We start from the raw sequence: 12,582 nt of genomic DNA, 5'->3' as shown, positions 1-12,582 counted from the left end.
CTATTCTGAAAGTGACAACTCTGAGGTTAAATTGCACACAAGTCTACCAATTGATGAGCCACTAAAGTCCATATTTGGGCTGCCCTCTGATGAAGGGGATAATTGCATAGCACATGAAGTTTCTCCCTTGAGAACTGAAATTATCTGCAAATACATGAAACTGATATGGTAAGTCATAATGAAACTAAAGGGCTAGCAAGAGTAGTAGGGCTGCAAACGAGTCGAGTTTTAGGGTATTCAAGCCTACTCGAGCTTGACTCGATTACTAAATAAATGAGTTTAAAATTTCAGCTTAAACTTGTATATTTTGCAACGAGCTGAGTTTGAACTGCTAATGAACCATTCAACTCGTTTGTAGCCCTAAATAGTACCAAATATTTTTTTAACCATGCTGCATCACCTCGCTCATACTAGGTCGTGAAATAGGCTTAGTATTTATGCACTGAGATGCAACACACATCACTCTAAATATTCCGTACACGTCCAGGTCTTCCATGTCTTCGTCTAGCAACTTATGGAATGCTCTTTGTAGCAACAATGGTCGAGCCTGCGATAACAGTAAGTATTTTGAGAACAAACTTCTAATTGCAGTATAGAAATGAGAACTGTAATGAAATATAGAAAAAATTGTCGACTAACCCAATCTACAAAAATTTTGTCATCTCGCGGAGCAGATCTTCTACAAAAGAGCCTTAGGAGCAGAATTCCAAAGTGAATCATATCGAATTTTAATAAAGCCAATGATTCATGGTCTGAAGGATCTGTGTGCCAGAACCTTTTTAACATACAGTCAAATTTCACATTAGAAACTCAGCATTATTATTGTTTTTTTGTTCTTTTACTCGTTGCTATGTCAAATGAAATTTCAAAAAATTTCTGGAATTGGTATAAATGCAAACCTGTTACTGGAAATTGGTAACCCTTGTTTTAGATGCAGCCATGTAGCATTACCAAAGCCAGTGATCTATTACAACCACACACACACACACACAAAGGTGAGGGAAAGAAGAAAACAAATGAAATGAGATTATGAGAGACCTTGGATTTTGAACTAATAAACAATTGTACCCATGATAGTTCTCTTATGTTTTTATTTTTCTCTGTTTTTTGCACTAGGTGTTTCAAATTTTAACAATTTTTACCTGTGGCTCTAAGTCAAAATTCAGAAAAATGTTGCACGGCCTTAAGTCACCATGAACAATGGGGCCTCGAGGACATTCTTCATGCATGTAACGAACACCTTCACCGATTCCTATTGCTATCTTTATTTTCTCTTGAAATGTCATTTTGGTTCGTTGTTTTCCCTTTGAGTCTGTTCAAGAAAAGATCAGTAAGTACACATCATGGATGATCTCTAGACAAAAATCAACAGAGAATGCTTTTCTTTCATGCTAGAATGCTTTGATTACTGACATGGATAGGCCCACAAGGCACACGGCCCACGGTAAACCACCCCGAACCCAGTGCTTGGGGCCAATGGCACAACCCGGTTGCTTGGGTGACAAGGCCCAGAACAGCTGGAGGCCACCTAGGCATGAAGGGCCAACGGCATTTAGGCACACGGCAGGTGGGACACGGGCCACATCAGCAGACAAAGATCTGCAGAGTTATTATCACAACACATCACCATTAATGCAACCCATCACAGCATTTATTACAACGGCACTCCCCGCCGGAACAGAGCCTCCATCACCCTAAACAAGATGAGCTATGGCACAGGCTTTCGGCGGAAAAAGCACGTCACAAGAGACAGGAAAAATGATGACAAAAGGATATAACCAAGGATAAGAGGAAGAAAAGAAGGTTAAGTTGCTCTCTCTCTCTTGATCTCTCGATATACAGTCTTTTCGTACTCTGCTCTTCTAATTCTTGCACCGGAGGGTTCACTGGGGGACTACCCCGTTCCCCCCCTGAACTTGCTTGCAGGTCATCTGGTGGAGCCCCCTTTTTGAGTCGGAGTCTGGAGAACCTGGGCCGGTCCGACCCATCCACCCGGGAATCGATACATCATCAATTACGATATGAATACAACTTAATATGAGAACAAGCAGCCTAGGTGCCCATAATTGGTGCACGGACTACTGCACAAGAAATGGTATATGCACAAAATTAGTGCAAACAAAGACAAGGGTGTGTGGGACTCACGTATTCTCTGTTTCTGTGCATCAACATCATTGTCTCTGTTTTGTGCACCATTTTTGTGCATATGTGAATGGACTAGTGAACAAAACTAGGTTCGCATAATTGGTACATAGAGCATGGACAATAACAATACATGCACAAAATTAGTTCACAGAACAGATTCATAGGAGAACATGCACAGAAAAGAGACAATGATGCATAGAACATAGACAAGGATATGTGCACAAAATTAGCGCACAGAAAAGAGGCACAAGTGACTTCTGTGCATTAATTCTATACACATAGCAAAGTTGATATAATAATTTGATAAGATCATTTGATATGATTTTCATAAAAAGATGAACCAAAGTCATCAACAAACTTACCATGGAGAAATCTATCTAGTGTCCATCTTCGGGTAAAAGGGTAGACAAGAACTGTACCATTTTTGCCCTTGTAGTAACCACTCAACCCCAATATATTCTTATGATGCATAGACAAAGCTGCTTTCTTTTCTGCTTTAAGAACACAATCCAACTGCCCAGTGAATCTTCTTACCAAAACTTGGGAGTGATGGTCACTCAAATACCCACAATATGTCTTAAAATTCTCATTCTCATCAAAACACGTCATTCTTGTGAATCCACCTGTTATTTCTTTCACCATTTCCCAGCTCAGTTGCAACGGCATTCTCATCACAAGATTGACCTCAGAAAATCCCATGGATGAAATATTATGATCATCGCTTAAGGTCTTGTTTTTGCTTGATGACTTGGACATTGTTGGATGATTTTCACCTTGTTTGCTTGTACTAGCATGATATGGAAGGAAGGGTTGAGATTTGGTTTTTGAATTTGGAAAGTTGAAATGAAAATGGGACTCATGTGGTGAGATTAATCCTTCATCATCAGATTGCTTTGAAGATGAGGTTTCTGATACTCTTAGAGGCAAGGCCTTGTGTGCTACAATGTCCCCATCACCACTCACCAAAGTCACATTGTATTGGATTTTACAGAGTTGGAAACTTTGGTCCCTGGCAAAGCACCTGCAATGAAAGAAAATTTTCTAAAGAACAAGGCAAATTACACTTGTCAAGTAAAAGCAATCCTATGCATAATCTTATTTCTTACCTCTTTTCAAGTAAGAGCAATGGGTTCACATTCATAAATACATATGAGACCGCTCACTTATGTCTTAGAGTTATAAAATTAAAAAAAAAAAAAAAAATTAAATGTAACATTTTCTATCAAGTAATTTCAAATAAAAATTTTAACAAGTGACAAGTAATTTTAAGGGTAAATTACACTGACACCCCCTTGAGGTTCGCTCTTAAAACAGATACCTCATCCTATTCTGGAAGTTACATTGCACCCCTTGTCAGATCATATCTCTTAACGAAAGTAACAAAAAATATAAAAGGACTTTAATGTCCTTTCAATAGATTTATGAAAGTACCGTATTTCCCTCTTCTCTCCCTAAGCCAACCCAACCATGTTAACCATTGTTGTTGCATTTCACCACTCACCATCAGCCAACCAACAATTATCAATTGTCACAGTCCACCACCCCATCATCACAGCCATCATCTCTCACCCATCAATACTTGCAGACAAATTATCAAACACTTTTACCTAAGAAAAAACCACTAGTGATTGGTTTATTCAGTGTCATTGGTGTCCCATTGTGAAACAGAGCATGCATTGAAACTTTAATTTAATGTACTAATTACATTACCAAATCATCCAAAAGTCTTCATTATTTGAGTCCACCAGTTTAGATTGCATTACCACCCTCAATTAGATCGTGTAACTCCATTGAGGAGCTTGTGCTGCAACTACCCACTAACCTAGGAGTTCGCGAGCTCAACTTTGAATTTCATGTGTGCTTCCTCTTGTTTCTTCTCCAGCATCATTTAGAACCGTTAGGTTACTTAACAGAATGGGAAAAATTGTAATGGGAATTGAAACCTCAGGGGTGCAGTGTAATTTTTCAAAAGAATAAAGTTACACACAAAAATTGGAATACTAATAGTGTACTAACGGATAATGTTATATAATTTTAGAAACTTTGTCTTTATTGTTTGTATTGTTAATGTATTATATTAATGTATTATATTACTATGTATGCATCATAATTAACATGTATATATTATACTAATGTAATGCATATATTAATTATACATAGTTATAGGATGCCAGAGCAGCCTCACTTTCGGCTGCTTGCTTTCGGCTACTTTAGTTTATTTTATGCTCCACTTTCATCATAATGTTGTATCACACAACTCCTATAAATGGAGTCCTCTCTTACTCCTTCAGATATCAATATACAAGAATTTCCCTTACTCTCTTAATATCACTCTCTTATTTCTTACATGGTATCAGAGCACAGGTATTTTTCCTAAGTCTCTGCATCACATTTTTCTTGGCAGATTGTTGCGTACCTTGTCCTTACCTAATACACAGATTGGACAATACCATCACCTTCGTCTTTCCACGACAAAGCCAACGCCACCAGATTCATCCTCATCTGACGTCTCACGCGCCTCCACGCACCGCCAGAACATTCGGCCACGCGCTTGATCGTTCCAGACGCGCTCTACGCGCTTCCTACACTGTTCTGTGCTATTGTGCGCCACGGCCTCATCTGCTAACGTGAGCCGCGTGTTTATGACGTCAGCTAACGTCAGCCCTGACTGCTTCAGTGCGCCGTGTGTCTTCGCCTGCTAACGTGCGCCGCGCCTGTGACATCAGCACTGCATCATCCTTGTTTGACCAGCATCGTTGACTACTCCATTTTCAGCCTTTCTGGTCATATTTTTGGTCCGTTCACTCCTTTTCTGACTAATTTTGACCATCTGAATTCACTAGTACTCTCGGTTTTTTCCGATTCTCCCTCATTTGTGCTATTTTTCGCTCATGGATCGCCTGGACTCCTCTACCCAACCTATTTCTGTTATTCTTGACGGGACTAATTATGTCTTATAGGCACAAGCTATGTCTGGCTTCCTCAAAGGAAAGAAACTTTGGCGCATCATCACTGGGGATGTGTGCAAACCCGTTCAAGGGACCACAGATTCCGCTACCACGGACTCCGCTGCCAAATATGTCGACCGACTGGAAGATTGGGATAGTAAAAACTATCAGATCATCACTTGGTTTCGCAATACTTCTATTACATTTATCAGCCTTCAGTTTGGTCGGTTCCAACTTGACTCTGCTTCCTCTCCTGCCAAAGCAATCTGGGATTTTTTACAAGAACGCTATCAGACTACTGGCCTTGCTCACCAATATCAGCTTCTGAGTCATCTTCACGGTATGCGCCAAGAAACAACTCAAACCATTAATGATTTTCTCTCCCAAATGTATTATGCTTGGGATCAGCTCGCTCTTTCTGAACCTCCGTGGGATTGTACTAAGGATGCTACCTTGTTTACTGCCTACCGTGACCAACAACGCTTAGTTCAGTTTCTCATGGCTCTCACTCCCCGATTTGAGCCAGTCCGCGCATCTCTTCTTCATCGCACTCCTTTACCCACTCTTGAGCAAGCAATTTCTGAACTCTTGTCCGAGGAAACCAGATTTGGTACTCTCCATCCACACCCTGTGGACTCTGTTCTTGCCACTCCCCAGATTCGAAGTTCTCCTTCCTCACCTTCACTACAGAGGTCCAATGCCTGCAATTACTGTCACAACCGCCATCTTCCGTCGACTCATCTTCTGGTTAATTGTCCGGTTCGTCTTTGTCGGTTTTGCAACAAGACTGGCCTTGGTCATCTCCAGCAAGATTGCTTCCGCAATCCAGCCCGTGACTCTCGCAATGGTCCTTCCACCGGGAATTTTTCTCGCAGCCACTCTCACCGTTCTGGGACTCCATTTAAACCCATGCCTGCTCAACGAACTGCTGCTGCTGCCTCAGAGGATTTACCTTCCTCTGTCCCTATAGACCCTTCCACTCCAGTCTTCTCTCAAACTGACGTCGCAACCATGTTTCAACATTTTTGGCAGAATTCCGGTACTCCTCCATCTACTGCTTTATCTGTCACCGCAGGTAACACTTCTTGGTACTTTGACTCCGCTTGTTGTAATCACATGACCTTTGACCCTACTATTTTTACTCCTCCCTCTTCTACTCCTCATGTTCCTTCTATCCATACTGCTGATGGGTCTCTTCTGTCTGTAAGTCATGTTGGTTCTGTTTCAACCTCTCACTTATCTTTATCCCATGTCTATCTTATGCCTGCTCTTACTTTAAATCTTATCTCCATTAGTCAATTATGTGAGCATGGTCTAACTGTTACCTTTTCCCGTACTGGTTGTTTGGTGCAGGACCCTCGGACGGGGCAAACTCTTGGGATAGGCCGTAAGCATGGACGTCTCTACGAATTCATCCATCTTCATGTTCCAGATTCCTCTCAGATCACAGCTCCTACCACTACTACCACTGCTACCACTACTCCTCCTTTATCTCATTTTCAGCTTTGGCATTGTCGTTTAGGCCATCTTTCTGTTGGTTGTTTAAAATCTCTAATTTCCAATGGTCGTTTAGGTCATGTAAGTTCTGATGTTTTAGATTGTGTGTCCTGTCAACTTGCCAAACAACCTGCTTTGTCGTTTAATAAAAGTGACTCTGTTTCTCTTGCACCATTTGATCTCATTCATTCTGATATTTGGGGACCTTCTCCTACTCCTACTATGGGAGGCGCACGCTATTTTGTTGTTTTTATAGATGATTTTTCCCGTTTTACCTGGTTGTTTCTTATGAAAAATCGCTCTGAGCTCAAACAACTTTATTACAATTTTGCTACAATGGTTAAAACACAATTTTCTAAAAATATTAAGCTTTTTCGCTCCGACAATGCCATGGAATATAAAGATTTTGACTTTCTTTCCTTTCTTCAGAGTCATGGTACTCAACCTCATCGTTCCTGTTCCGGTACGTCTCAACAAAATGGACGTGCTGAACGGAAACATCGACATATTCTTGACACTACTTGAGCTCTCCTTTTGTCTTCCTCTTGTCCGGAACATTTTTAGGGAGAGGCAGCTCTCACTGCTGCTTACACTATCAATTGTATCCCTACACCTGTCATTCATAATCACACTCCTTATGAACGTCTGCATGGCACCCGTCCCCCTTACACCAACCTTAGGGTCTTTGGATCTGCCTGTTTTGTTCTTCTTCAACCTCATGAACGTACCAAACTTGAACCACGTTCTCGCCTTGGTTGCTTCTTAGGGTATGGTATTGAACACAAGGGGTATCGTTGTTGGGATCCTCTCTCCCAGCGACTCCGTATCTCTCGTCATGTCATCTTTTGGGAACACAAAATGTTTTCCTCTCTCTCTCTCTTCCGTTTGTCCGTTCCCTCACTCTCTCTGTTTTTTACTGACCCTTCCACGGATCTGTTCTCTGATGAGCTTACTTCACCGCCCTTGCCGACCTCTCTCGAGTCCTCTGATGAGCTTACTCCACCGCCCCTACCGGCCTCTCTCGAGACTGCCTTGCCTTCTGGTCTGTCCCATGCCCTTGCTACCTCTGATGGTCCTGCTCTTGCTCCCTCGGGATCCTCCCCTCCTGGTGAGTCTCTCCCTCTGGCTCCTCCTGCCTCTACTCGACCACACCGGGTAATTCAACCTTCCACTCATCTTCGTGACTTTATTGTTGGTTCTACTACTTTTTCTACTTATGAACCGACCTCCTATCGTGAGGCTCGCTCTAATCCTCTTTGGCAGCAAGCTATGACTGATGAATTGCAGGCTTTAGACAAAACTCACACTTGGGACATTGTTGATCTTCCTCCTGGCAAGACTGCCATTGGTTGCAAATGGGTCTACAAAATCAAAACTTGTTCTGATGGATCTATTGAGCGCTACAAAGCCCGCCTTGTTGCAAAAGGCTTCAACCAAGAATATGGTATTGACTATGAGGAGACATTTGCTCCTGTTGCTCGTCTCACCTCTGTTCGCAGCCTAATTGCGGTTGCTACCACCCGACACTGGGATCTTTATCAAATGGACGTGAAAAATGCTTTCCTTAATGGTGTTCTTCTTGAGGAGGTCTACATGCAACCTCCCCCTGGGTCTACTTATCCCCCTCATAAAGTCTGCAAACTTCAGCGTGCTCTATATGGTCTCAAACAAGCTCCGCGCGCTTGGTTTGCCAAGTTCAGCTCTATTATTCATGACTGTGGTTTCACCTCCAGTTCTTATGATACTGCTCTTTTTATCCGGAAAACTGCTCAAGGGACCACCTTGCTTCTCCTTTATGTGGATGATATGATTATCACCGGTGACGATCTTGATGGTATTGTATGCCTTAAACAGTTTCTTAGCCATCATTTCGAGATGAAAGACCTTGGTCCTCTCAGCTATTTCTTGGGTCTTGAAATCTTCCATGATTCCACGGGGTCTTTTCTCTCTCAGGCTAAGTATACCTCTGATCTTCTCACCCGCGCTGGTCTTACAGATTGCAAGACTGCCTCCACTCCCCTGGAGCCTCAGAGTCGTCTTACACCTCTTGATGGCACTCTTCTCTCTGATGCTACCCTATATCGTCAGCTGGTTGGCAGCCTTGTCTATCTCACTGTTACTCGTCCTGATATTGCCTATGCCGTTCATATTGTCAGCCAGTTTATGTCCGCTCCTCGTACCCCTCATTATGCTGCATTAGTTCGTATCCTTCGTTATCTCAAAGGTACCTTGTTTCATGGACTTCATTATTCCGCCCGCTCCTCTCTCTAGCTTCGTGCTTTTTCTGATGCTGATTGGGCTGGGGATCCTACTGACCGGCGCTCTACTACCGGGTTCTGCTTTTTCTTGGGTGATTCTCTTATTTCTTGGCGTAGCAAGAAACAATCTCTTACTGCTCGCTCCAGTACCGAGGCCGAATATCGTGCTCTTGCTGATACTACTCAGGAACTTCTCTGGCTTCGTTGGCTTCTTGCCAACATGGGTGTTTCCCCCTCTGGCGCTACTGCCCTCTTTTGTGACAATCAAAGTGCTCTTCAAATTGCTCACAATGATGTTTTTCATGATCGCACCAAGCACATTGAGATTGACTGTCATTTTATTCGTCAACACGTCACTCATGGTACTGTCCATCTCCATCCAATCTCCTTTGCTGATCAACCTGTTGATATCTTCACCAAAGCCCATTCTCCTGGCCGCTTCGTTGAACTTGTCTCCAAACTCCAGTTGGTTGATGTTTATCCTCCTTGAGTTTGAGGGGGGCTGTTAATGTATTATATTAATGTATTATATTACTATGTATGCATCATAATTAACATGTATATATTATACTAATGTAATGCATATATTAATTATACATAGTTATAGGATGCCAGAGCAGCCTCACTTTCGGCTGCTTGCTTTCGGCTACTTTAGTTTATTTTATGCTCCACTTTCATCATAATGTTGTATCACACAACTCCTATAAATGGAGTCCTCTCTTACTCCTTCAGATATCAATATACAAGAATTTCCCTTACTCTCTTAATATCACTCTCTTATTTCTTACATGTATAATGGGTAGGGTTCATAGTTTTGAAGTAACAATGTCATAGCATATATTGATACAATAATTGATATATCAATTAGTGCATGCAACACTATCGTTTTCAAAAAATGCCGACGGGAAATCTGTATTGATTTATGTGATCTGCTGACTAAGTAAAGCGATTAACATTTTTCTAAATAAGTTCTATTTATTTATTGTCTAATGAAACAATTTTCACTTTTTTGTAAATTACATCAACAATCTTTATATTTTAACTCTTGTATTATTTTGGTCTCAATACTTTCAATTGATTCAATTATGACTCTTAATTTTAAATTTGAAATAAATATGATTTAATTAATAATGCTAAACCAATTAAAATAGAGATAGATTTATAAATTCAAAATCAAAATTAAATTAATTAAAATTATTTAAAAAAATAACACAAAAACGAAAGTATAAAAACTATGAATGTAGTTTAAATATAAAAAAATCACTTTCTCCTTCGTAGAGAGAGAGAGAGAGAGAGAGAGAACCTATCCATAACAATCAAAGTGGCGTCAACATAGTTTGCCTCATCCACTAGTAAGGCCTTTGGTTCGAAGATGGTGACTATCTTCACCTGAAACTTCACCTGTCCAAAAAATCAAGGCAACTAGCTGTGATGGATGCTAAAAATTATATACTGGTTTCAGTTTTTAAAATTTTGTAACTGTATAACACCTTAGTTAGTGAAAAGAATTTATAACATTTAGTAGTTTGTATAATATTTATAAAATTAAAAAAAAAAAAAAAAAAACACTCTTAAAAAATGTCAAGTTGAAAACAATTCTATACAAAACATATGGAGAGTAGGAATGGCATCCCCCACCTTGTTTCGCAGGGATTTTCCTGCCTCAATAAGAAGCGGGAAGGGGATAGAATTTGCTTCTCCCACCCGGCTTCAATTATTTAAAAAAATACCTTTAATATCTATATATAATTTAATTTGTTAAATATAATATAATTAAAACACCAAAATATATACATATCTCTCATTTATTTTAACTCTTATATTTCATCAATAGCTGCCATCATAAGCCATATAATTTCTTTCATTTAGATTCATTTCCTACTAAATGTTACAAATTACTTCTCATCTCTCCACCCTGCCACCTCATCGTAAGCGGTGGGAGTCGGAGAGGATGTTCCTTCCAAGTGCATAGTAAGATTAATTTTTGCTTTAAAATGAGAAGAGCTTCTGCTATGAACACAAAAACTAAACACATAAAATAATACGTAACCTATATGAATGGATATAAAATCTTTTTTATTTTTTTTTATTTTTTTTATCTATCCATCCATACCGTCTATATTGATTTTTTTGATTTTTATATTTACAGACTTACAAACATTAATGCTGTGTTTGGTTAGGGATTTAGAGAGGGATTTGGAAAGGGAAATAGAAAAGGTAGGTGAAATGTAAATAAAACATGCATATATTTCACCTAGTTTCACACACCTTTTCCCTTTTCCTTTTCAAATCACTCCTCAAATCCCTCAACCAAACACAGCATAAGGTGAAATTTTAACTGGATATTTAGAGTACTAGTATTGCCTCTTACACCATTGGTTTTGCATATATCATAGTAAGGTCTGAAGATGTTGGCAAAAGCTTCCTTTCTTTGACACATCTCTTCTTGGAGAAACTTAATGTAAGAATCTTCTCCTCCTTCACTTGAAAATTGCTCATCAAATCCTTGTTCATCTCCCATGCAATAACAGCCTCCTTTTACTTCATTACATTCTGAATTGTGTACAGCAAGAATCACCAGAAGTTCATCCCTCGGCCCAACCACCTCGCGCAGAGCATACCTTAGCGGTGCAACCCCTCTCTTCTCTGTGGAAGCCTTGATTCCATCCAATACTACAATCACACGCTGTCTACAATCTCTCTCTTTCTTCATTATCATTTTTGTATTCACTTTCACATACCTCACTTTCTCATTGTGCTTATAAGGCCCTTATGTGCATTTTTTTTATAGGGAGGCCTTGTTTCTTAGCTTTGTCTTCACCGTCCTCCTCTGTTTTTTAGCTACCATTCTTTGCTTCTCAGAAATAACCACTTTGTTAATTACATTTTTGATCTCAAAATGCTTTAATTTAGTCTGCCAATATCTTTTAACTGAGTTAAATTGGGAGATTAAAAATTAAAACACTTTTTATACATTGAGAATCAAATTGACACAATTTAAACATTAGTAAAACATTTTTATACATTGAAAACCAAAACACAAAACTCATACTTTTTGAAGAATAAAAATATAATTAACCCATAACCACTAGATAGTTTGTACTTAGTATTTTCAAATTTGTCACTCTTGTTTTTCTCAACAACTTAGTACATCAAATTTTTTGTCTTCGTTTTTGTTTATAAGGCCTAGTACATAGAATTCTACAGCATCCAAGGACAAGAGAACCACAAGTCATGGGTTTGATTTGAGAAATGACATAATGCCGTGAAGCGATAAGAATGATGTTCTTGTACTAAAAACAAAATGAAAAAAAATGAAGAATGATTCACAACCAGCTGTTAGGATTGGGTATGAGTCAGGTAGTTTGGGGTAAAGTCAGATTTTGTACAATGGTTGATTCTAAATTTTTGGATATAGAGCCAGACTTACCATCTTTTGGAACTATTGGTGTATTTTAAAATTAAATTAATTATTTAATAATGATGAGTTAGTTCGGTGTTAATATATCAGAATATGTAAAGATGAGAGAAGATGAAGGATGCAGACTTGGGTTTAACCCATGGACACAGAGGGGGAATAAGTGGAGATATCCACTCAGCCTTGAAGGGGACGAACAACTGCTAGAAGACGTGTTGTATTTTTTGTCATTTCATTTCATTTTTTGTAATTTTATTATTACTTTATGATATTTTTACCAGCAGAAACCAGCTCAACCCAAATAAATTTAAGGAAA

General features: G+C 39.5%; 1 protein-coding gene across 1 annotated transcript; it reads right to left on the bottom strand.

The window, feature by feature from the left end:
* LOC114286575 (uncharacterized) lies at positions 1-11,567 on the bottom strand. The gene is made up of 8 exons (XM_082897198.1): positions 11,220-11,567; positions 10,152-10,249; positions 2,508-3,166; positions 1,143-1,312; positions 900-964; positions 640-775; positions 401-547; positions 1-144 (listed from the first exon to the last, which is right to left on the bottom strand). The coding sequence occupies exons 1-8, from the start codon at positions 11,565-11,567 to the stop codon at positions 1-3; spliced, it is 1,767 nt and encodes a 588-aa protein (XP_082753324.1).
* Between the last annotated feature and the right edge of the window lie 1,015 nt (positions 11,568-12,582).

The sequence above is a fragment of the Camellia sinensis genome, chromosome 12, assembly GCF_055761805.1.
Source record: "Camellia sinensis isolate YWXY chromosome 12, ASM5576180v1, whole genome shotgun sequence".
In the NCBI taxonomy this organism is placed as follows: domain Eukaryota; kingdom Viridiplantae; phylum Streptophyta; class Magnoliopsida; order Ericales; family Theaceae; genus Camellia; species Camellia sinensis.
This window is presented reverse-complemented; position numbering and strand designations above follow the sequence as displayed.

What these genes read in the sequence shown, in the direction of transcription:
- LOC114286575 (XM_082897198.1), bottom strand. Translation starts at nt 11,567, where the DNA reads ATGATAATGAAGAAAGAGAGAGATTGTAGACAGCGTGTGATTGTAGTA. An exon ending in ATATATGCAAAACCAATGGT is followed by an intron (nt 10,250 to 11,219) that starts GTAAGAGGCAAT and finishes TTTTTTGGACAG; the next exon opens with GTGAAGTTTCAGGTGAAGAT. An exon ending in ACTTTGATTGTTATGGATAG is followed by an intron (nt 3,167 to 10,151) that starts GTTCTCTCTCTC and finishes CTTTCATTGCAG; the next exon opens with GTGCTTTGCCAGGGACCAAA.